The sequence below is a fragment of the Salvelinus fontinalis genome, chromosome 3 (assembly GCF_029448725.1).
Source record: "Salvelinus fontinalis isolate EN_2023a chromosome 3, ASM2944872v1, whole genome shotgun sequence".
NCBI classification, from domain to species: domain Eukaryota; kingdom Metazoa; phylum Chordata; class Actinopteri; order Salmoniformes; family Salmonidae; genus Salvelinus; species Salvelinus fontinalis.
This window is the reverse complement of record NC_074667.1, coordinates 8978735-9005064: the sequence shown is the minus strand read 5'-3', so window position 1 is coordinate 9005064 and position 26330 is coordinate 8978735. Positions and strand designations below refer to the sequence as shown.

At 45.2% G+C, this 26330-nt stretch overlaps 1 protein-coding gene across 4 annotated transcripts in view; it reads left to right on the top strand.

The window, feature by feature from the left end:
* The window catches only part of LOC129838013 (E3 ubiquitin-protein ligase SMURF2-like), a 72323-nt gene that overhangs the window by 27996 nt on the left and 17997 nt on the right, over positions 1 to 26330 (top strand). For 2 of the 4 annotated variants that reach the window (XM_055904665.1, XM_055904655.1), the window contains exons 2-11: positions 5364 to 5402; positions 8351 to 8498; positions 12525 to 12658; positions 15528 to 15593; positions 16101 to 16185; positions 16731 to 16814; positions 18046 to 18263; positions 22393 to 22477; positions 25149 to 25307; positions 25575 to 25649. In XM_055904665.1, coding sequence (XP_055760640.1) covers positions 5364 to 5402; positions 8351 to 8498; positions 12525 to 12658; positions 15528 to 15593; positions 16101 to 16185; positions 16731 to 16814; positions 18046 to 18263; positions 22393 to 22477; positions 25149 to 25307; positions 25575 to 25649 — 1093 coding nt within the window. The remainder of the gene's footprint in view (positions 1 to 5363; positions 5403 to 8350; positions 8499 to 12524; positions 12659 to 15527; positions 15594 to 16100; positions 16186 to 16730; positions 16815 to 18045; positions 18264 to 22392; positions 22478 to 25148; positions 25308 to 25574; positions 25650 to 26330) is intronic. The other 2 variants (XM_055904683.1, XM_055904675.1) reach the window with 1 other exon arrangement.

Genomic DNA, 26330 nt, shown 5'->3' with positions numbered 1-26330 from the left:
CATCTGTCTGTGGTGGTAAATAAACAGACACGAAAAGTATAGCTGAAAACTCTCTAGGCAGGTAGTGTGGCCTGCAATTTATCACAATATACTCTACTTCAGGCGCGCAAAATCTAGAGACGTCCTTAGATTTCGTGCACCAGCTGTTTACAAATATGCACAGACCGCCGCCCCCTCGTCTTACCGGAGTGTGCTGTTCTATCTTGCTGATGCAGCGTATATCCCACTAGCTGAATATCCATGTCGTCATTCAGCCACGATTCCGTGAAACATAGTATATTAAGTTTTTGATGTCCTGTTAGGATATTCGTGATCATACCTCGTCTAGTTTATTGTCCAGTAATTGCACGTTGGCGAGTAGTATTGACGGTAACGGCAGCTTTCCCACTCGCTTTTTCCGGGTCCTGACCAGGTATCCGGCTCTTTGTCCTCTGTACCTGTGTCGGTTCCTCTTACAAATAACAGGGATGTTGGCCCTGTCGGGTGTTTGGAGAATGTCCTGTGCGTCTTGCTTGTTGACGAAAAAATATTTATCTTATCTGAGGTGAGTGATCGCTGTGCTGATATCCAGAAGCTCTTTTAGTGCCATAAGATACGGTTGCAGAAATATTATGTAAAAAAATAAGTTACAAATAACGTAAAAAAAACAAACACATAATAGCACAATTGGTTGGGCGCCCGTAAAACTGGTGCCATTTCTTCCGCCGCCTATTTTGAAATAGATGTTGATTAATTTCTTCAAATAATATCTAATGTATTAGGCAATAGACCTGTAGGCTACGGTACAGAAAGGTTGTCATCTTGATGTTTCCCACCCCCGATCACGCCATTTAATTCTGTATCCCCACTCATTATCAAAAAGTGTTGCCAATGAAGTCAATCGCTGAGATTACTTTCCAGAAAACGTAAACCATCCCAGGTTGAAAAGTTCAACTGAACTGTGGAATTGGGGATGGCTTAGTTTCGGGGGTGAAAAGTTAACCAGTTTATTAATAATGCAGCATGTTGGTGTGAAGGAGACGCAACAGATAGCTGTCTAGTGTTAAAGACAGTGTGAGTGCTACTTCCTCTCCTATCTAGACGCTTCCATAACATCTTTGCATGTTAGATACGTATTCTGTCTGAGTGTAGCTTCACCCAGAGAGGTCAAATGGAGTTTAAGAGGCTTGAAGTCTCTCACAGCACGGCTCTCATGAGGGTGGTCCGTAGTGCCATATGTTATCTAGGCCTTCACACTATTATCAGAGTGTGTGTGTGTGGAGTGGACACACACTTACACAATCAAGATATCCCCTTGGCATGCACAGTTGCTTTCAGAGGCATGGAAGTACACGCCTTGACACCCTATGATTGCTCTACTCGGCAGGGTTCCACAAAAACTAAACTTGGTGTTTACGTCTGGAAGATGATGGGGAGGTATAGGCCTCTTCCAAGGCAGAACTTCAGCATTCATCTGAATTAATGTTCTCGACAAGAATCGTGTCTGCTGTCTCCCGTTTTAGAATTTCTAGAATTTGAAATGGTATCCATATTTGATGAGAAGCGACTCACATAAGAGAAATTCTTGAATTTTGGCGTTCCCTTTCACTTCTCACATAACATCCCCTTCATCCGGGCCAATTCTGCCCGGTAACAGTGCATCTGGGAAGTCAATGATGTGGTGATCGGTGAAAAGAGGCTTTTATTTTAGCATGGTCAGACATTGGAGCAGGGTGCAGGTAATCCCATTTTCTCCATTAGTATTAGGGTAAAAGGAGATCTATTGGTACCGACTTTATTACGTTGTGGTGAATGGAAGGGCGCAGGGTTGATCAGGTCTCCATGGGTTACGACCTCCCGAGTTCCATCTCCATGGGTTATGACTGTGACATGTCCCACTGAGAGTTCACTGAGTAATCCTAACCTTAACCAGGTCATAATCCTAACCTTAACATTACGGGAATGAACAAATATCTTACCCTGTATCAGTGGTTAGGGGCACTCTAAGGATCTGGCTATCCAGCCTGTCACTAACCTTTACAGTGACTGATTAATTCACTAAGGCTAAGCTATTTTAATATATTTTTTAGCAATTTGACTGTGAAATTCGTGGGATTTTGTGTTCCTTAGAATCAGCTTTTGACAGCATGTTGCTAGCGTTTAAAATCACAAATCCATTTTCAGTATATAAGCCTACACTTGCTTTTGCCAAGACTGTGACCTCTTATGATACTCGTTTTCTCCTCATTTCATCCTGACAACATGTCCATTTGGTCCCTGCAGGATCAGTTTAGTCTGTCTTGTGTTCTTGGCTCACAGCCAAACTGTCGGCTCTCACTGTGTAATTTCCCCTGACGAGCTGATTGTTAGTCTTCGCGGTGTAAATTGGTTTGTGTTGTGATTGTCTGGGTCATGATGTTGTGATTCTGTTCGATTGGCTGTGTAATTTTGGTCGCTGTCCTGGTCTCCGGATTATACGTGCGTGATTTGAGCCGTAACTTCCTTGCTTCGTGCTTCCCTGTGTCATTTCTGTGGTATTTTGGTGGCTGTCTTTTCCTCTCTCGACATTCTTGAGTGTAATCAATTTTCACGTCGTCTCCGGGACGTGTGTGTGTTGTCTGGCCCAGCAGTCTGTCTGTTGGGGACTGGTAAGTGTGACAGTGTATGTGACAGACTGGCTTTTCCTGGCAGTATCATGACGCTGTCAGTGCTGAGTGCACTTCCCCCCCAGCCTCCATACATAACTCCATGGTGAGACTGGTTCCACTACCCACCCTGCTATCACTTTTCTTCTTTCCCTAAACAGACAGGATCACACAAACCACCAACTCTCTGACCTCATCCAGAACTAGTGTGTGTGTGTTGCGGTATGGGAATGGAAAGTGCCCCATCACCTGCTCCCTACTCCTCACCCTGCATAAATAATGACCGTTGAGTCTGTGGGACGTTGAAATGAGTGTGTGTCGTGACAGACACTGCAGACATTGAGAATGAGTGCATACCACAGCTTTGAGTAATGAGGTGGGCTTTGAGAGCAGTGCATTCCCCAGGACCGCCTGTGTAAAGGATACCCCCCCCCCCCCCAGTCTGTCCTCCCAGCGCCTGCAAGGGAAAATACCTTTCCTGTCTCTTGTCAGTATGGGGAGAGTTTTAGTTACGCTAATTTAGGTAGGCAATTGTTGTACGTGTGTAGTCTAGTCATGTGTTTCTGAGTCAATCGTTTTTTTGTGGTGTTGGATACCAGAAAGGTTGGATACCTTGACGATCATTTCCCCTTGGGGATTAATGAAGTACTATCTCTCATCTCGACATTTCACCTGTCACTTTGTGGGCATAGGAAAGTAGCCTAGACACTGAGACACAGCAGTGATATGATGGAAGGAGACCCAGACACCCCTCCTCCATTTTGTGTCCTCATTTTCTCCAGGGTCATCTATCTATCTGTCTGGGTCAGACTCTGGCCCAGACTCCTCCAGGCTCGTGGTGAGCTAAGAAGTCATGGAGGTCAGACTCCTAGACTACGCTGGGGCTGCTACACCCTTACCTCAACATTCCCTTCCACCCCCCCCTCCATTGCTCCACTGTTCCACCCCTAATATCCCCCAATCAGCACCAGTGTGTCTTGATGAGACCGGCCAACTGGGTACCTCCAGGGTCCAGAAACATCTCCTTGGAATGGCTTTCCACTCCTCTGGCTAATCTGTAGGGGCCTGGCTGGGTAGTAGCCTGCCATCTGGCTGCTGGGAGGGGATGGGGGGGTAGAACTAAGTGTAGCCTGTGTGTGTGTCATGTAGTTTTAGGCTTGGGCCGTATCCAGATTGTCATAACTTCATACCGACCTTGTGCCATACTAGGATATTCTGTAATATTGGCACTGAACACAAGGGGTGCTGTTTTCAAACACCACTGATACTCTGTAATCCAGAGGTTAGCAAAGCTAACAAGTAAATGTAAAATCCAATAGAGAATGCTAACTAAATGCTAACGAGCGCAGTGCGAACATTTTGTACAGTTTCTGACCTAAACTATACAATTAACTAAATATTATCCAGCAAGACTCTTGATCCAGGAGGGGATTTTCTGCTGTTAGCAAGTGAATGCTTGATTTTGGAAGAAGTTAACCACTTGGCTAACTAGCTACTAAATTAGCAAACCAAATGCAGAACTGCAGAGCATTTAGCACAGTTAACCTAATAGTTATAAGATATCTAGCTGGCAAACATTTAGTTGTGAATTCCATACTGTAATTAGATCACCTGGCGCATGCTGCAGAACAGAAGGCTCCGGTTTCTTGTCATTGTGTGCTTGTAAACAAACACCATGTGATTGGGGAGTACCGTAAGTTTCATAATACTGTGACGGGTGAAATGAAGAATGTAATGTTCTTTTTCTCCTAACATATTGCACAAGTTGACTGCAGGTATTTACTTAAGTAGCTACAAATATTCCAATTTATGAAAAAACTTTTGTTGACGGTATTGGAAAAACATCCGGTGGCTTTTTCCAAATACCCCAGTATACAGTATATACAGTATACTGCTCAAACCTACGGAGTTTCTATTGCTCCCAATAAGAACTTGGCAGTACTAGGAAGACATTCATGACTTTGGCCCACTTTGGCTCACCTGGACCCTGTTACACCAGGAGAGAGAGAGATTTACAGAGATGGTTGAGAGAACTGTGTACGTGAGCGAGAGCGCTAGGCATAGTGCTGCTGAAACGCATCTTAGCTTCTCTTCTGGAAGCCATTGTGTGTTGGCTCTTGGCTGCGATGCTTACCTCAGGGATTCGCTCCGTATTGGAAAGAATGCTTGTCTGCTCAATATTTTACAAGGGAAGCCTCTTTAACTGCTCTCTCTGCTAGCTCGTAATGGGCGGACAGACTGACGTACAACAGCGGTTACCCAGGGCAACCATGAAGACGACAAAGTAGAGCCAAGCCAGAAATCCTCCAATAATTGAGCTGTTGAACATTCTGAGGGAGCACCATCCAAAAGTGAGGTTATCGCAAAAGAGGTCTGGGATTCAGAGCAGGAATCCAAGGTACTGGCAGGGGTCAGATTCCAAGCTAAAGTTGGTTCTCATTTCATAATAGCTGTCAGACTCCAAATACCTGGAGTGAAGGATTGAAATGGAGTGTAGCTTAGGCTATTTGTGTAGGCCTAAACAGGACTATGCCTAGTCATATAGGTCTAACAGTGCCCCTATTTGACCCACATGCTGTCTCTTGTGCTTTTGGTTTTATTTAATATGTAAGCTCATAGGGTTTCCCCCCCCCCCCCCCACAGCTGCTTTGCGTTGTATTTAGAACTCCATAATATTGCTCTTCCATTGTACCACACCGATCATTTTACTCATCTAACGTTTCTTCTCTTCTCTTGCAGTGCTGTGTGCGAAGAACTTGTCAAAGAAAGACTTCTTCCGTGAGTAGTAACCAATTTTTTTGTATCAGTGCTATTTCTGTTCTCCCCCCGTGCATTGGGATGGGATTGTCAGCTAGCTGACTGGCTTTGAAGCCTTCAGTAGATGGAGTCCCATAGGAGCTCAGTCTGCCTGAAGTATTGGCTGACGAATACAGATTAAAGATAGAACACATGATGCACATCGACGCTGGTCCCCGATGATATCCAATGAAGTAGAAGAGCGTCGGTGATGAGCTAGTAATGCCTGACGCATGCTGTTATGACCGACACAGATGAGCAGCCATTAATGTAGTTTTAATAGTATTTTAATGTTACTCTGTCATTAGGCTGACTGTGAAAGGCTACCCGGTCGTTAACTGTGGAGTTTCTGTATCTTACTATCTTCACATTGGCATTATGCCAGAAGGTCTGGTGTAGTTTTATATCATGGCGAGACGGAGATACTCGCCACAAATAAATACCTCTGGAACACAAAGCACAGGTACGTCCTCTTCGTAGGCTAATTATCATAGTGTAGGATTTTGGTAAAGAGTGAATTGGAGCATTCTTTAGGCTTTACAGTAGCACATCTCCTTTGAATGTATTGGATTACTGTGGGCTTTAAGGCACAGTTTCCTGTAAATGACGCATTCTCTCTCTCTCACACACACACACACACACACACACACACACACACACACACACACACACACACACACACACACACACACACACACACACACACACACACACACCTGTAGAGGGAAGTCCCTGCTTCCTCTGCCAGTATGGCATAGGGTTGAATGTGACTCAACAAGTTTGACCTGTGGGAGGTATCATTGCCTGGAGCAACACACCCTCCTAACTATAGTCACACACAGTATGTCATTTCTATGGAGCACAGTCCGTGTGTGTGGTTTGTGTGTGTGTGTGTATGCATGTATACCAAGTTTCCGTTAGGAAAATTTGGTGCCGAACAACGTGACCGGCAAGATTTTAATTTCCCGGACATCCATATGCGTAACTCATTAGGGCATCCACCCACGGGGCTCAAAATCACATTTTAGATTATTGTAATTCATCTTAACAGAATATAAAAGAGCCTGTAAATAAAGTACAACAATGTTCTTGTACCAACGTGACAGGTTTTATTGAAAAGCGAAACATTACCCGTTGCATATTCATCCCTGCTATAAATCATCAATGAATATTATTTTTTTTAAAGATTTAAAGATTTAGTGTAGGAAAAACAAGTCTCCTACACAGTAAAACACAACTTCAAAATATCATATTTGTATAATATAATTTGCGAAAGACCTGACCTATAGGCTATTTGTATGAACACTTTCATTAATAAATAGCAAAACACAGCTGTCTTCAAATACAATCTAGCCTTTCTAATTTAGCCTAGGCATGAACATTTTAAGTAAGCCTAATAACTAACTAAACATGGCTTTCTACTAAAACCAGGGCCGGCCGGTCGGTCATGGTAGTTTTTGTCAAATTAACTTCAGATTTGATTTTTGGTAGCAAGTTGGGAAAATTAGGTTAATGTTAGGGTTAGCTAAAATACAAAACAATTCAACTTTTGACTTTAATTTGACAAAAGTTGGATCTCTTCTAGTCATGACTGGGCCGGGCCGCACCACTCCCCATTCCCGCTGTAAATCAGCACCACAGCAGTGGAAAGAGGATCCGCTAGGCGGCCACAAAATGAGAAATCGTCAAACTGATGTTGAACAATCAAATTCGATATGTAAATAAATCAAAATGTATTAAGGCTGGTTCATTGCGAGGAAGCTTATTACAATGCTAATGTGAAACGAGGCCCATACCATGCATTTATGAGAGCACTTGTTTCCAAAGCTCAAATGATATCGCACTCTATACGGTTCCCCTGGATAATGTTAATAAATGTTATGTTTATTGTAGTTTGAACTATCGCGAGGTCGTGTCACGTGTGATTAACGTGGATTTATTGAGAACTCTGTTTCCTATATGCAGTTGGCTGCCTAGTGATTGCAACATTGTAACTCTCCGATTTGAATAGTTGGCAACAACGTTTCGTTTCCAAATACTACTGAATAAGCTCAACTGAAATACACATCATTACTCTAGTCTATCAATCCATTCCAAGTCTTTATACTACACATGACACGAGCGGGATATGTTGATCTTGCGTAGGTCGGTAGCAGTGTGTGTGTACCGGCACAGATTTCCAAAGAGTCTAATAGACTGGCGTGGACAGACATGCTTCTGAGCTGCTCGCACAACTACATGTACACACAATATTTCCTATGTATGTTATCTGAATGAGTCACAGTGTAAATAAAGGTCCGTTGACAATGAATGTTTTGTATGCCGTCTTATGACTCAGCTGTTGTATTTGAGTGCAGTTCAATAGAAACTATCATTTTGACGAGCATGTCCTGCATTTTGGCTCCAATTTCAGCTATAAGCTATAAAAAGAGTTGCACACTCTATATATAAACTCCCAGTCATTTATTGTGTAAATCACCAACGTGTCAGCATCATCTCGAAGGATGCACGGTGATGCTGAAATGTTGGTGATTTACCCAATAAATTACTGGGAGTTTATATATAGAGTTTGCGACTCTCTTTATTTTTATAGCTTAAAGTTTATTCGCCGTTAGTCAGCACCTTTTACATTAAAATAATTTTCTCTGGGTGTGCGCCAGCTCATGTTTTCTATCCAATTTCAGCTGTAACATATCTTCATGTTAGATAATTAATATTATGTGAATTTAGGTCTGTTCATAGTCATTGTTTCTATGCCATCAGCTTGTGAATACAGTTACCTAGAAATTTATTCAGGCATACATCCTCCATTTTGTCTCCAATTGCAACATATAATCTCCATTTCATATCAACACTTTTTCCATGCTAGATAAATGAACCATACTGTGAATATAGTTCCATTGACTCCATTGTTTCTATGCCATCCACAGTTGTGAATACAATCCTCCATTTTGGCTCCTCCTCCACAGGGCTGCCTGACCCCTTTGCCAAAGTGGTGGTGGACGGCTCGGGGCAATGCCACTCCACGGACACCGTGAGGAACACGCTGGACCCCAAGTGGAACCAACATTACGACCTGTAAGTCACCAGGGAAGACTCTAAACTGGGGGACCACCTTAGACCTATAAACCCTTGTTCACCATGTCTTCCTAGTTCCACCTTGTCTCAGTTAGGTGGAATTTATCCTTTCAGATCTTCAAAAGTGCCTAGTAGGAAGTAGTAGCATAACCTCGTCCGCAGGAGGAACGTCTGGCGTGTGTATGGACTAGGGTCTGGAATTGTTTGAACTCACTGTCATCTCCTGAAGAAACCACTTTATATAATGGATGCCAAAGAACCACAGACAACTGCTAACGCAACCTCCCATGTTGACTATGGTTTTCAACGTTATCACACTGTTCTGGTTTCATTGACTAAGCTGTGGCGTCTCCATGTGCTGCTATGATGAGCGTGCGAGGAATGCAGTAGGCTACCCTCCCTTCCCGTGCTAATGTGCAGGAACACCCACCATAAACCATTTGAGGCCTTGTAACTGGGCTGCTGCACGCTCTAAGGCTAGTCTGAAATGGCACCCTGTTCCCTATGTAGTGCACTACTTTTGACTAAAGTCCTGGTCAAAAGTAGTGCACTTTATAGGGAATAGGGTGCCATTTCAGACGCAACTCTAGTCTAACCATTGCGACTGTCCGACTGAATATTTGGACTGAAATGAGCCATGTGTTGTGAATGTTGAGCAGCAAGCTTTACATGCTCTTCTAGGGAGTAATCGCCACCGGACCCAAAGGACCTACTGGCAATGCATTACAGGAGAGGGATGTAAAGGGAGGGAGCGGGTGAGGAGAAAGCTAGACATGGGGAGAGAGGTGTGTGGGGGTGTGTGTGTGTGTGTTACAAAAGCATTGGGAAACTATGCAGAGATGTGGGTGTCTTGGCACCAAACCACTATGCACAGATTGAATAATACAGGGAATGTAGTTACATCATCAATTAGGTCCCCAAGAAAGAAAAGAACAAAAAAAACATACGTTTGGCACTGCAGCGGGAAGACATATTTGCTAGCTTTGCGCACACATGTAGATGTCTCTGTCCATCTCTGTGTCTATTTTTCTGTGTGTGTTTGCACACCTGCCCCCCCCCCGCCATGCTTGTCTTCAAACACTCGCCTCTCCACTGGTCCTGGGGGAGTCTCCCCTGCCAGTGACCCCAGAGCTCTGTCACAGGAAATGGCTGACATGACAAGTAGCACAGTTACAGATGGAGCCTTCAGCCCCAGCCTCAGCCTGTTGGCTGGCAGGTTGCCACTGCTCTCCACACCTCCCTCCACACCAGGCCAAGCTAAGTGCTCAGCACACAGCCTACCCAGCAGCCCCCTTTCTGTGGGTCTGCTACTGTAGTGTAGCCCTCTGGACTACAGACCATTACAGTTACTGCAGAATACATCCTTCATCCGCCCTATGTGCACATTCATGGAAGGTACTGGTGTGCGAAATACACCAATCCAATGCTTTTGGTTTGAAATGCATAGGGTTGAGTGTATGAGTGTACACTTTGAAGAAATAGGGCACAGTCAAGGAGTGTGTGACACACCCATTGACTAGTGCTTGTGTACTGCAAAACAGGCTGAGTTTTGTCGTTGCAGTTTTCACTAATAGTCATTGATTTTGCAATTTACAGCGTAACTTATGTAGCTATACGTTTGCAGCCAGAGGCCATTGAACCAGAAAAGAGAGGGCTGTCAAAACATGTATTAGTTCAGACGGTGTTTGGAGCTTGAGGAGCATACATTCTGCCTCGCTCTGTTTTCATATTCGGTGCGTCTAGCGCCTGCAGCAGGGCAGGCTGCATTAGAGACTGCCAGGTGATGGAGCTCCTAATGGGATGCTAATGCACTGTATATCCCTTAGGCAAGCTAGAGACGTCATGAATAGTAACGGGGTTGTTTTAGAGCACAAGGCCCGTAAGCGCTGTCGCTGCCCTCCTGTAGGAACCAATGTGGGTGAATATGTGACCCATTTTAGCTTCATACTGTATGTTAGAGCCCTTGATCGATTTATACAGTAGAAGGCGGTATTTCATATTTCTATAGAGAAGTTAATTGATACAATTGACGGTTGTACTTTTCAGAGGCCTTGATTGGTGAAACCCCATTCACACTCCTCCTCTCACTGCACCGACCACGCTATCCTCCTCACCAGCCGCCTCCTCTCTCTCCCTACCCGGTTCCCTAATCGCTCGTCCCTCTCGGCCCAGGAAACCGAGAGCAGGTGGCTGCCGCGCTGTCATCCCAGAAGGCAGAGCTGGTTTCGCCAGCCGCCAGGGGAGGAAGTGTGACGGTGTCGTCTGTCTGGGCCGTTGATTAGTCTAGATGTCTATATCTAGCCTCATTACTTCTAACCCAGTCTGACCTGGGAGACTGGCGTGACTGGGCACCAAATGGCATGACTAGATGTCTCCCATTGTGCCACCCCAGCTCACCAGTCACCATTAGTCACAAACCAGTGAATTGGCTAACTTGTTGCATCATCAGCCTAGAAACTAATCGAAGGCCGGTTAAGTGTTCCACCCTAATGAGGTAAGGGATTTGGAAGAGTAAACTGATCCGAGATCTGATTGGCCTACTTACACCCACTGGAAATGAAAAGCTCTTCGGACTAGCTAGACTGAGGCTCTGTAAGTATTACTTACCATACTGTGGTATTATCATATAGCTATACTTAGCCGTATGCACGGACAAGTGGGTTTTCTTCTCTCTCTCTGTTTTTTTTCTCCTCCTTAATTTGCTGCGGTAAGCACTGTTCTAATCACGGGCTCTACCTGCAAAGCCAGACTGCACATGGTTTCACAAATGCGCGTGTGCGCGCGCGCTTGTGTGTGAACGTGTGTTTATCACGGTGTGTGTGTGTACACGTGTGTCTTCCTCAAGTCATTTTGACTGAGGAAATTGTGTTTACCTGTCCTCATTTTCAAAGCCCCAGACGCTAGGTCACTGTCTGGTCTGCTCTCTCATTTCCCCTTAAACCCAGCCTGGTTTTGCAACACACACACACACTCCAAATCATGTTGTTGGCCCATGCATTACCACCACAGTGTAGAGGTGGAGTAACTTGGCTTGGTTTGAAGCCTTTATCCAAATCTAGATCAGACAGCAGGTGGACATTTCAACCCACAATGCATGCAAGGCTTTTAATATGAAGAAGAAAAAAACAGATTAGATTTAATGTGCTTAGATTAAAGTTTTATTTCATTTCTGTCCATCACTCCTTTAAAGACGGAACTATGCAAAAAGACATACTCCTCAATGGCAGCATTTATATCGTCCACAGACGTCAGTTGCCAGTGATATTAGTATCAGATATTTGAGCTGACTTGTCTATTGACAAAAGGAGACACTGTGTGAGCAAATTTGAAAACTGACTAGACAATCTCTTCCCACTCACTTTAGCAGTATGGGCCATGTGCATTTTCTATGTGCGCTCTGGGAAACCCTTCTCCTGGAGATCCTTCTCTTCATGATATATACGTACCCATGAAGGAGGGCTGAGTTGGCAGCAGTGTTGGGAAAGCTGTAATTAGACCAGTCAGTGTGTGTGTTACTGTAAGTGCTGTCTGTCTGGGAGACTGTGGGGCAGGAGAGAGAGGGGTAATGATGACTAGGCTGACCTTATAGCCAGACAAGCAGCTTCATCGTCGTCATCGTGAACAGTTGGCACACTGTAATCAGAGTCATTTAGACCTCAGAACCCCTCCATACGTTCTGTGACGTGACTTTGTGTACACACTTGTTTCTTTAGTAGGTCATCCTCTTCGGTATGTATGTATGTATGTGCAGGTGTGTGTGTGTGTGTGTATGAGATGTATGTCTCTCCCTATTAGCTTCGCTGTTACCCTGGGATAATGACTCGGCACTCCAAAAGCACACTGATGGGCCTCAGTGTTATAAGCGATGCATTTAAAGATCTTATAAGATGCATATTAAAGCGACTACCTCGCTCACATTCACACACACACACACACACACGCACACGCACACATACAGGTACATCGGTTGGTCTGTTATGTATTTAGTGACTCATATTAAAGGGACTGTGTCTCTATCATCCACAGGTACATTGGGAAGTCTGACTCCATCACCATCAGTGTGTGGAACCACAAGAAGATTCACAAGAAGCAGGGGGCCGGCTTCCTGGGCTGTGTACGCCTTCTCTCCAACGCCATCAACCGCCTCAAAGACACCGGTTGTAAGTGTGTGTGTGTGCGTTCAAGCATGTATTAGAGCAATAATTAATTTGTGCCCGTGTACATTTGAGCAAATATGTATGTGAATGTGCTTTACACAGTGTGTGTCTGTCTAGCGGTGGTCTGTCTAGTGTGAGACAGCAAAAAACCTCCCAACGATGACTCAACCCAGACACACATTCCCCCCTTGATTCATCATTATTCCACTCCGAGTACGCAACGCATGATCTGATTTATAGACCACATCAAAGGCAAGACAGGTTTCTGTCCTGCCCCACTGCCTAGAAGGCCCTATTACTTACACACACACACACACACACACACACACCTGCCATTAAACCCTATTGATTGACGTCCATCTGGGAGTCTGGCACTGTCGCTGCCCCGCTCTGCCCGCTCCCTCCCTGGGTATCAGGTGCCAGTCTGGCTGGCTAGGGCACGGAGCTTGTTGGCGCTGCCTGGCCTGGTGAGACGGATGCCATCGAGAGCAGGATAGGGGGCTCCTGGGAGTTGGGAGTCTCGCCCATGCCTGGCGGTGCCAGCTCAAACACACTCCCTGGGGTTTCCACCTCTAGCGTGAAGGGAAACACACACACACACACACACACCCGGCCTGCTGTCTCTTCAGACACAGACTAACTGTATGTGAAGTAGACGTGCTGTCTCCCTTTTCTACTCTTGCAGTGACTGCTTCTTTATGAGTACTTACTGGAAAGTCTATTTCCTTTGTTTTACCTGGCTTGTTAGCCGTGAGCTGCTGCATTCAGACTGGGTCCCACCCCGACTGCTAGCATTAGCAGTGAACAACCGTAGGTATAGAGCATTGCTCTTTTCAGCCAAGCTATAACAGTTAACGGTTAAAGATGCTAGCTAGGCTGTTAAACTAGCTGTCTCCGCTTACAGTATATTGCCTATGCTGTGATGTAGTCCTAATTGTACATCTAACTGCCCTACTTTCCTCACCCTCCGTCTATAGTATATCTGTATAACTATCTATACCACTCAGCGGTTTTCTCCCTAAGTGGTGAGAGTCCTCTAGAACTTGTCAGTCAGACAGTGTGGCACTGAAGCCAGTCAGTCAGTATGGGTAGATGCTGCTGATGTGGACAACAAGTGGACAACAAGGGAGACAGGCTGTCGCAAAGCACCAGTCCTCACATAACCTGCCCCCGCCTGCCTGTCTGTCTGTGGTCCAGCCACCACAGTCTCTAGGGGCCTCTTCTTCTTCTGCTGCTGCGCCGTTTCCTAACAGTCTGGCCCGGTACAGCTCTCCAACTTCCTGTACTGCAACTTACTGTAGCATCACACACACACACGCACGGACACTAACCTCAGAGCCCTTTGTCCTAGTTAGAATCCTGAGGCCTGCCATTTGTAAACTTTTTGTTGTCTTATTTTACCACAGTTTATGTAAACTGCTTTTGGTGCGTCTGTGATGGTGGACAGTATGTATAGAATGTATACATGGATCAATCATTTTAGTGTTATATCGTCTATGCACGGTCTGGGTGGCAAGACTTGTATACAGAGAGACGTATACTGTTGATACACTGGTAATTAAGCCTACATATGTTGTGTAGACAGTGTATTTTTTTGTGGTATATTTGGTTCCCGTACCCTTTGTATTCCCCCGCTCTTTCCTTTCGTCTGAGCCTGTCCCCCCCCCCGTCGCCCTTTCCTTTAGTTTTTTTAAATGCACCTCAGATGTTTGCAGGGCCAGGATACAGTTTCACTTAGTCTCTTTTTTTTTACTCCTCTGAAAGCTGCTTACTATTCCAGCCTTGTAACCCCTAGGCCGTCCCTGTTTAGTCTAGACACGTATCCGGAACAGATCCCCAATCCACAGTACAGTGCTGTCTGTCAGGAAGACACCCCCCCACCACCACCTGTCTCCCGTAGTCTGGAAACAACCTAGGGTGTGCTCTCACTTTCTGCTCCCCCTGACCCAGACCAAAGAGTTAGCTAATAGGAGCTGACATATGTCTAGGATGTTTTGGGATGAGTAGAGGGAGAGCAGCTATGGCTGATCTGGGATCAGGGCTTAACCTGCACTGTGAAATGGAGACCCCTTTATTAGTGTAGGCCTCCTTCCTTTGGCTGACAGTCTTGTTCGTAGGCAGATTTGATGTGGTGTTCTGACTATCTTAGTCGTCATCTGTTCATATTTCTCTTGTCGTCCAAGGTATTCACGTTTTCTTCACCTCTTGTTTTGAAGGGAAAGTGGTATGTTGTATGAGGATTCTGTTTTAACCCTTATTTTACCAGGTAAGTTGACTGAGAATGCATTCTTATTTAAAGCAACAAGTGGGGAATAGTTACAGGGGAGAGGAGGGGGGAAGAATGAGCCAATTGTAAGCTGGGGATGATTAGGTGGCCGTGATGGTATGAGGGCCAGATTGGGAATTTAGCCAGAACACCGGGGTTAACACCCCTACTCTTACGATAAGTGCCATGGGATCTTTAGTGACCACGGAGTCAGGACACCAGTTTATAACGCCCCTCCAAAAGATGGCACCCTACACATGGAAATGTCCACAATTACTGCCCTGGGATCTTTTTTAAACCAGAGGTAAAGAGTGCCTCCTACTGTCCCTCCAAACACCACTTCCATCAGCATCTGGTCTCCCATCCAGGGACCAACCCTGCTTAGCTTCAGAGGCAAGCCATCAGTGGGATGCAGGGTAGTATGCTGCTGGCTGGTATGATGTTGCTCTTGTGGTGATGACATAGCAGTATTGTAATAGCAGTGTTTGTCTTGTGCTTACTCAATGCTAAGGCCAGACAGATATAATTCCATTAAGCTTTAGAAATTCCCTTGGGGAATAATAAGTTATTCTTTGCTCATTCAATTGTTCTCTTCTAACCCCACAGATCAGAGACTGGACCTGAACAAGCTGGGCCCCAATGACAACGACACAGTGAGAGGCCAGATAGTTGGTGAGTACATCTGTGCAGTGCTATGGACCGCACACAAGTACGCACACACACACACACACACACACACACACACACACACACAAAAACACACTTTGGCCTGAGGAGCAGAGGTGTGGTTCTGTCTGACACAACCACAGGTCTGGTGGATGTTTCGCCACTATCATCGGACTGTCTGAAAGGAAAGCCACGACTGTCTGAGTAGCTCGTCGTCTCGTTTCTAAGTAAAACCACCTTTGACCTCTTAGGTTTCCACGGAGTCTGTTTGCACAACACAGACGGGGCTCTCTGGATCCGGTGTCACAGTACTCTGGGTTTACCTCACCACACACTGCTTTTAGTGTTGGAGATCTTTTCCAGACTGTGACCTGACCAGGAAGCACTCTGAGCCACAGTTCACCTAGGGTCGAGAGTTTCCCTTGGTCAGGTTACGATTAGGATAATCTCATTCTTAGTTATACAGCATTGCATGATATTGGTCTAACTGCTGCTGTTGTCTCCTGTCTCCAGTGAGTCTACAGTCCAGAGACCGTATCGGCACAGGAGGCCCCGTGGTGGACTGCAGCCGTCTGTTTGATAATGATTTACCTGATGGGTAAGGCTTCCGGATGTTTCTTAAGACTAAAGCTACATGATGTACCAGTTTGCATGTATCCAATGAGAGAGGCTCTGCATGGCCAATCCGGTGTCTGCGTTGGCCGTACAGCCTTTTATGTCAGGGCATTCATACTTATTTCACTTTGTGTAGCAGAGCTGTTGAGCAGAACTGTTGTCAAGGAAGTGAGTTTGTGTTTATACAGGACATCCTGCCCCCACCTACCATCAACCAGTCATGTCAATGTTATACGGAACCCTCTGCGTTGTTACAGAATTTGTGAGGGGCTCGATTTGGCCTCTGCAAGCCGGATTGCCGGATCAAGCATAAATCAGCTATTAGATTTACATCGTTTTCTTACGTAGAGATAGTTATTTGTTATTGTATAAGGTTTAGCTTGAACGTTGATCTGAATCTGGTTGGAATAGGGGCATATTGAATCTGGTTGTATAAAAACAATTCTAATGCATATGGAAATACTTGTTCCTTGGTCTGTTGCTCACTGTGTCTGTCTTCCTGTGTGTCTGTCCGTCTGTCTGAATCAGCTGGGAGGAGCGGAGAACAGCCTCTGGTCGGATCCAGTACCTTAATCACATCACACGCACCACGCAATGGGAGAGGCCCACCCGGTACGTCAACACACACACACAGACACACACACAGACACACACACAGACACACACACAGACACACACACAGACACACACACAGACACACACACAGACACACACACAGACACACACACAGACACACACACAGACACACACACAGACACACACACAGACACACACACAGACACACACACAGACACACACACAGACACACACACAGACACACACACAGACACACACACAGACACACACACAGACACACACACAGACACACACACACACACACACACACACACACCTACCTTTGCACCAGATGGAATCTCCCTCGGAAGCTACTGACCCTGGAGTACAGCCAACATCCAGCAGACCGTTTGTTCACACACTGAGTACCAAAGGTCAAATCCATCATCTGTAATTTACATAAATAGTCCAGACATTCTTTATAATACAACACATCATCAACCTCCCTCTTCACCTCTGGCCTGTTTATTAGTCTATCTTCCTTACGTTGCCCTTAAAAAGGGCACCCAACCTTTCCCATCTAAGTCCTAAGGGAAGCCGTTGCTTATATGCCACAACAACAACCTCAAGCTTGTCTGGTAGTATATTGTGCCTTGCTGCCCCAGAAAATTGGCTGTCCATGCACTATTGTAAAAGGAAAACAAACCAGTCACTGGGCAGCCTAATGAGTGAGTTCCTATCAATTTCCTGAAAGGCTCAGTCCCATAAATAGGGCCAGCCAGGTTTGGCTTGGCTCACCTTTCTCCTGGAACAACTGTTGCCTTCCTTACTTGGCCCCTGTATCAGTGGAGCCGATAGGGAAGTAAGCAAACAAATAAATGACCCCTCTGGAGCTGGCCTTCCTATTTTTCTTTAAGCGGGAGGGGTGTGCTGTGGGATTGGGTTAGGGGAGAGGAGATGGGTGAGGCAGGGGTTAAAGCGGTGGGGAGTTGTCAAAGGAGAACCAAGGCGTCAGCGGTCCTGGATGGCCAGACAAAGTGGTCTGGGGGAGTGGAGGGGGGGGGGCTCTCGTCTCCTCTCCTTTTCTCGCTCCCTTTGACCAGTCATCTTATCAGTTTCTTTCCTGCCACTCTCATGGACTAGACTGCCACTGAGACACACACACAGGCAGGGGGACAAACAGTCTGACGCCGTCACACGTTTACACACACACACACACACAAACAATACCCCATCAAATGTGCACACTTTCTTAGATATTATTTCAACCTTTGTGTCCCCTTTCCAGGCCGGCGTCTGAGTACTCCAGCCCCACCGGGCGGCCCCTTAGCTGTGTGGTGGATGAGAACACGCCGGTCATGACACCCAACGGGGCGGCCATCGGTGTGCTGCCCAGCAGTGGCAGTGACCCGCGGGTCCAAGAGAGACGCGTCCGCTCCCAGAGACACAGGAACTACATGAGCAGGACCCACCTCCACACCCCGCCGGACCTGCCAGAGGGATATGGTGAGACGCACACAAAAACATACCGGCATACAAAGACCTGCACACAAACATGTACACTAACACACACACACGTTCACATAACTAATGTATACACACTCATTTTCACACTGCCTGACCTGCCTAGAGGATATGGTGGTCAGGTGATGTGGTTACAGACACACACACACACACACACACACACACACACACACACACACACACACACACACACACACACACACACACACACACACACACACACACTAGCCTACAAACCCGCATGACCTACCCAAAGGATATGGAGAGGGCAGAGGACAGGGGTGCAGTCAGAGACACACAACACCCTCTGCTTGACCTACCTAAGGGATATGTGTACAGTTACTCATTATCGAGGAGAGAGAGACACACTTGCTCACTCAGCCAGCATGATGTGCCAAAGGCTTCTGTAAGCACAGTCACATGCTTACATATACACACCTCAACTGACCTGACTCAGAGCTACAGTGTCACACGAACACACACACACACGTACGCACACATGAACGCACACACTGTAATTATCAATGAAAGGAATTCATGGACCCTGCAGTATCCATGTACAGTTGAAGTCGGAAGTTTACATACACTTAGGTTGGAGTCATTAAAACTTGTTTTTCAACCACTCCACAAATTTCTTGTTAACAAACTATATTTTTGGCAAGTCGGTTAGGACATCTACTTTGTGCATGACACAAGTCATTTTTCCAACAATTGTTTACAGACAGATTATTTCACGTATAATTCACTATCACAATTCTAGTGGGTCAGAAGTTTGCATACACTAAGTTGACTGTGCCTTTAAACAGCTTGGAAAATTCCAGAAAATGATGTCATGGCATTAGAAGCTTCCTATAGGCTAATTGACATAATTTGAGTCAATTGTGGATGTATTTCAAGGCCTACCTTCAAACTCAGTGCCTTTTTGCTTGACATCATGGGAAAATCAAAAGAACTCAGCCAAGACCTCTGAAAAAAATGGTAGACCTCCACAAGTCTGGTTCATCCTTGGGAGCAATTTCCAAACGCCTGAAGGAACCACGTTCATCTGTACAAATAATAGTACGCAAGTATAAACACCATGGGACCACGCAGCCGTCATACCGCTCAGGAAGGAGATGTGTTCTGTCTCCTAGAGTCTTATATGGACATAACCTGAAAGGCCGCTCAGCAAGGAAGAAGCCAATGCTCTAAAACCGCCATAAAAAAAAACAGACTGTGGTTTGCAACTGCACATAGGGACAAGATCGTACTTTTTTGGTGTCCTCTGGTCTGATGAAACAAAAATAGAACTGTTTGGCCATAATGACTATCGTTATGTTTGGAGGAAAAAGGAGGATGCTTGCAAGCCGAAGAACACCATCCCAACCGTGAAGCACAGGGGTGGCAGCATCATGTTGTGGGGGTGCTTTGCTGCAGGTGGGACTGGTACACTTCACAAAATAGATGGCGTCATGAGGAAAATGATGTGGATATATTGAAGCAACATCTCAAGACATCAGTCAGGAGGTTAAAGCTTGGTCCAAATGGGTTTTCCAAATGGACAATGACCCTTAGCATACATCCAAAGTTGTGGCAAAATGGCTTAAGTACAAGTCAAGGTATTGGAGTGGCCATCACAAAGCTTTGACCTCAAGGAAGAGAGCAAGGAAGCCTACAAACCTGACTTACACCAGCTCTGTCAGGAGGAATGAGCCAAAATTCACCCAACTTATTGTGGGAAGCTTGTGGAAGGCTACCCAAAACGTTTGACCCAAGTTAAACCATTTAAAGGCAATGCTACCAAATATGAATTGAGTGCATGTATACTTCTGACCCACTGGGAATTTTTATTTATTTTTTATTTCACCTTTATTTAACCAAGTAGGCTAGTTAAATAGCTTAAATAAATCATTCTCTCTACCTTTATTCTGATATTTCACATTCTTAAAATAAAGTGGTGATCCTAACTGACCTAAGACAGGGAATTTTTACTAGGATTAAATGTCAGGCATTGTGAAAAACTGAGTTTAAAAGTATTTGGCTAAGGTGTATGTAAACCTCCGACTTCAACTGTAGCAGCGTAATACCAGGGCAAACATGGCTTTGTTATCAGCCTTTGAGAGGGTAGTACAACAATCTCCCTGCTGCTACAACCACAGCCTTCACCCCTCCTTCCCTCTCCCCCTCCCTGTCTCTCTAGATCCCTCTGTCCCTCCCTCTCTCTCCTTCCCTTCCTCCCTCCCTCTCTCAGCTTCCCTCTTCCCACAGCACCACATCATGACAGCTGCAATCAGCGCAGGCTGTGTTTTCAAGGCCCCTCTTCTCTCCTCACCCCTCTTCTCCTCTCTTCCCCATGTTTATGAACACTTCCCAGCGCTCCAAAGTGTTCTCGCAGTGCAGAGTGATATTCCCACAAAGGAGAGACGGAGAGGGGGAGCGAGCCAAAGAGGGGGGGGGGCGATTGAGGGGAAGGGAGAGAAAGAACATTTCCCCCATGTGGAGGACAGGAAAGGGTGCATTCGAGGGGAACTGGTTTTCATTTGGGTGTTTTTGGTCAACCCCACGTCTGTACAGCCTCAGTCTTGTATACATTATACATGCAGATGGAACGTATTACATACATTATGCAATATGATTTAAGTACTACAGGCTGGTGGTTGCTAGGCTGTTGCTATAGATTGCAGCTATTTCGAGCACCCCAAGCACACAGTGTTGGACCAGTTTGACTTTCACAACCAGAGACCAACACACAATTAAATGATGTATTTAATAGCTTATTTGCTTGTTGTCTCATCCGCCAGCCAATTCTCTCTCTCTCTGTATATATGGTAGCGGTTAGCCTGAGGACGAGATTCATTTGATAGGGACAGATACAATTAAAAACATTGACATGTCGGATGTCAACAGTCGAGTGTATTGCACCATTATTTATATGCTGTAGCCAAACACTGATTTACAACGCCAGCCCACCAGTCACCACAATCTCCCTGTTCTGTGGAAGTTCCCCATCCTCTATTTCTACCTCCTATTTTAATATACGACACAACTTGGCAAGTTCATAAATGATGAGTATGTACGGAGTATACCAAACATTCGTCGGGGCAGGGACTCTACAAGGTGTCGAAAGCGTTCCACAGGGATGCTGGCCCATGGTGACTCCAATGCTTCCAACAGTTGTGTCAAGTTGGCTGGATGTCCTTTGGGTGGTGGACCATTCTTGATACACACGGGGAACTGTTGAGCGTGAAAGACTCAGCTGCGTTGTAGTTCTTGACACAAACCGGTGCGCCTGGCACCTGCTACCATACCTCGTTCAAAGGCACCTACATTTTCCATCTTGCCCAGTCACCCTCTGAATGGTACACATACACATCTATGTCTGAAGGCTTCAAAAAATCCTCCTTTAACCTGACTCCTCCCCTTCATCTACACTGTTTTGAAGTGGATTTAACAAGTGACATCCAATAAGGGATCATAGACCGACCAGGTGAAATGATAGGCAATGTCCTGGAATGTTTTGTACACTGTGTATATCTCCTGCAGAGCTCTTGGGCATCTGTGTTGAACTGCATAAACTCAAGGCTCAACACAGAGCTCTGTAGAAGAACTGAACCAGAGTCTGTGAAGGAAATGATAATGGTGGTGATGAATGCCATTCCGTTAGAATGGCGGTGATCCGTGCCCCTGAAAATGCCCAATATTCTTGGCAGAGGTTGGCAGAGATGACTCACTTAAGGCCAGAGGGCATTTTTCTCCTTCGACTCAGTCAGTGACTCTGACCAGTTGGGTGGAACTGAGGGAGTGCGAGGTGAGAGAGCTGGGTGGAATATGTGTTGTGGTGTCGGAAGGAAATCGGCGTTAATGGGGATGAATGAGGGACTGCATGTGCATGCACGAGGCGCACACACACACACACACACACACACACACACTGGTGCCCTGTCACCGTCAGTGCACTCATACTGGGTGGTTCACGCTGGTGTCCTGTCCAGATGTTTGGAACATAAATACTCATTTGTGTGCAGTTTAAGTTGAGAGAATTGAAGAACAAAAGGGTGTGCCATTTAAGATTGCCTCTGCTTTTCTCACGGCGTTGTCTTTATGTGCCCCCCCCCCCCCCCCCCCCCCACAGAGCAAAGAACCACGCAGCAGGGCCAGGTGTACTTCCTCCACACCCAGACGGGCGTCAGCACATGGCACGACCCTCGAGTGCCCAGGTACACACTGCTATGAACACACACACACACTCACCTCCATCTCTCTCTGTCTCTCTCTCAATTCAATTTGCTTTATTGACATGAGGTAATAAAGCTTACTTTGGAGATTTACAATATTAACATATTATTAACATTATATTATTATCATCTCAGATGTTTTGCGATCGATCGACACACAAGCACACCGATTTATCCCAAATAATGAACTTATCAATGTCTTGGTCTTCAGAGATTCAATGTCCTTAACCTGTCTAGCCCCTGGGTTCCACTGAAAAGGCAGGGCGCGAAATTCAAAAAATATTTTTGGGAAATATTTAACTTTCACACATTAACAAGTCCAATACAGCAAATGAAAGATAAACATCTTGTGAATCCAGCCAACATGTCCGATTTTTTTAAATGTTTTACAGCGAAAACACCACGTATATTTGTTAGCTCACCACCAAATACAAAAAAGCACAGACATTTCTTTCACAGCACAGGTAGCTTGCACAAAACCGACCAAATAGAGATAGAATTAGTCACTAACCAAGAAACAACTTCATCAGATGACAGTCTTATAACATGTTATACAATAAATCTGTTTTGTTCGAAAAATGTGCATATTTCCGGTATAAATCATAGTTTTACATTGCAGCTACAATCACAAATAGCACCGAAGCAGCTAGAACAATTACAGAAACCAACGTGAAATACCTAAATACTCATCATAAAACATTTATGAAAAATACATGGTGTACAGCAAATGAAAGACAAACATCTTGTGAATCCAGCCAATATTTCAGATTTTTTAAGTGTTTTCCAGCGAAAACACAATATAGCATTATATTAGCTTACCACAATAGCCAAAAACACAACCCATTTATCAGCAGCAAAAGTTAGCGATCGCAAAAAAACAGCAAAAGATATATAATTTTTCACTAACCTTGACAACCTTCATCAGATGACAGTCCTATAACATCAGGTTATACAATACACTTATGCTTTGTTCGAAAAAGTGCATATTTAGAGCTGTAATCCGTGGTTATACATTTGTGAAAACGTAGCAACTTTTTCCCAGAATCTCCGGATATATTTCTGACACTCACCTAATCTGACCAAATAACTCATCATAAACTTTACTAAAAAAGATATGTTGTACAGCAAATGAAAGATGCACTAGTTCTTAATGCAATCGCCGTGTTAGAATTCTAAAAATAACTTTAGTAAGACATACAGCTTACGTTATAGCGAGACAGCGCCTGCAATGAGGGCGGAAAATAGTACTAAACATTTTCCACAGAAATACGAAATAACATCATAAATGGTTCCTACTTTTGCTGAGCTTCCATCAGAATCTTGTACAAGGGGTCCTTTGTCCAGAACAATCGTTGTTTGGTTTTAGAATGTCCTTTTCTCCTGTCGAGTTAGCAACCAAAGCTAGCCAAGTGGCACGAAGCTGTCCATCTTCACCAAACGCAGAGAACGGAAACCGCCAAAACTCCCGATAAACTTTCAATAATCTGATAAAACTATATTGAAAAAACATACTTTACGATGATATTATCACATGTATCAAATAAAATCAAAGCCGGAGATATTAGCCGTCTATAACGAAAGCTTTTCAGAACGCAATCCAGGGTTCCTTCCCGCGCCTTGCTGAACAAAGGAAATAGTGCTCACGTCATTCCAAGAGCTCTTGTTCGACCTCAGATCAAGCTAGACACCCCATTCCACCTCTTCCTGCCTCTTGACATCTAGTGGAAGGCGTATGAAGTGCATGTATATCCATAGATTTCAAGCAAATGAATAGGAAGGCCCTGGAACAGAGCCTCGATTTCAGATTTTCACTTCCTGACAGGAAGTTTGCTGCAAAATGAGTTCTGTTTTTCTCACAGATATAATTCAAACGGTTTTAGAAACTTGAGAGTGTTTTCTATCCAATAGTAATAATAATATGCATATTGTACGAGCAAGAATTGAGTACGAGGCAGTTTAATTTGGGAACGATTTTTTACACTCCTGGCTGTCTGTGCTCCCCCCTATCCCAAAGAAGTTAAGATTCAACCTTGAATCATGGTCATTTGGCCCAGAACGAGTTACAAACACCCATTATGTAATGAAACAGTGTAGCCAGGCATGTGCAGACTGCTTTAGCGATGAGTCCTTAGTGGACAGTTAAAACATCCCACTTCAGGGTTTTAGGTTTCAACAGAAAAGAATGTAGGTCTATGGGGTAGTAGAGACCGATAGGGAGTTTTTGGAATTTATTCAAGTGTTTTCTCAGATGTTTTGCGATCGATCCAACTCTTTTGAGTTGATTTTAGGAATGCCTCTGGGGTGTCCTTTTTATACTTGGAGAAAAGATTTGTTGTGTACTTAGAAAATACAATTTGCACTCAATAATCCTACCTAACTGGTAGAATAGAGACGACTAACAGTGACTGTTTACAAGTCGATTTGTACTATAATAGCCTGGTTCTTACACTATAAAAGATAATATACTCTCATTAACCTACATGATTAATACTCAATAAAGTATAATGATGATAATAGTAGTAAATACTGTATTATCATGCTCATTGTGTTATACCCTTGTTGTTTTAGCACCCTAGGTTAAGTGAGCGAGGGGTTTACGTGGTTATGGTTTAGTTGACTTCACAGTCTCCTGTGGTCCTATTTTCATGCCCAGGGATCTGAGCAACGTCAACTGTGAGGAGCTGGGTCCTCTGCCGCCGGGCTGGGAGATCCGCAACACGGCAACGGGACGCGTCTACTTTGTGGACCACAACAACCGAACCACGCAGTTCACCGACCCGCGCCTCTCCGCCAACCTCCACCTGGTCCTCAAGTGAGTGCAAACGCTGTCACCGTTCAGGCTGTGACCTGGGCTCTTTACTGTTAATCTAGTGGTCTACTCCGAGGTTATGCCTTTGTAGCTGAAAACACTGGGTTTGCTTATTTTCTAGATCACAGTAAAATATCATGGTAGCAAAAATGCAGAGGAAGCATTCTACCTGCTGCAAGTGAATCCATCTGCTGTGTGATGGCGTCAAATCTTTTTGTCCCATTTTATATCACTGTTGGTTTGTTGCTCTCTCCCTCTTTTCCTCCCTAGTCCAAACGGCCCTGGTCCAAACGGTTCCCGCGTGGCCATGGAGAGCCAGAGCCAGAGCCAGAACACTAACCTCAGGTAACCCTCCTCCCTATACATACATACATACATACATACATATATACATACATACATACATACATACATACATACATACATACATATACACACACACACACACCACACTTCAGGGGTGACAAACAACAACACTGACACACACCCCTCAACCAGACACACGTGTGTGCAAACTCAGCAACCTTTCACCATACTTACATACACACACAGACATCACGACAGCAGCGTAAGACGCAGACTGAAAAAAATGCTGACGTGTGACCCTACCGGTGGGCTGTCTGTGTGTGTAGCTTCGCCACTGTTGATTTTCACAGATGCCATTCAGGTTCCCTAAACATGCGCACACACACTCCTGGCTGTCTGTGCGCAAACAGTCTGTCAGCGCGCTGCCTCAGCTGAACCTCAGGTATGCCATGAAAGGCCTCTGGGCTGGATCTGGGGTCAGGGCTGGAGCCATTCCACTACGGAGGAAACTCAATGTAATGTGGATCAGATGCTGCTAGGCTAGTCCTCTCTCTGCAGTAAGCCAGCAGGTGTGTGTGTGTTGTGCGGGCATGCCTGTACCCCCCCCCCCCCCCCTTCTGAGCAGCTGTTCAAACACCAGCCGTGTACCGTGTACCGTCCGCCTCAGTGGAACAGTCCAGTTACCACGCTATTACCCACGCTGCTTTGCACATAGTAAGG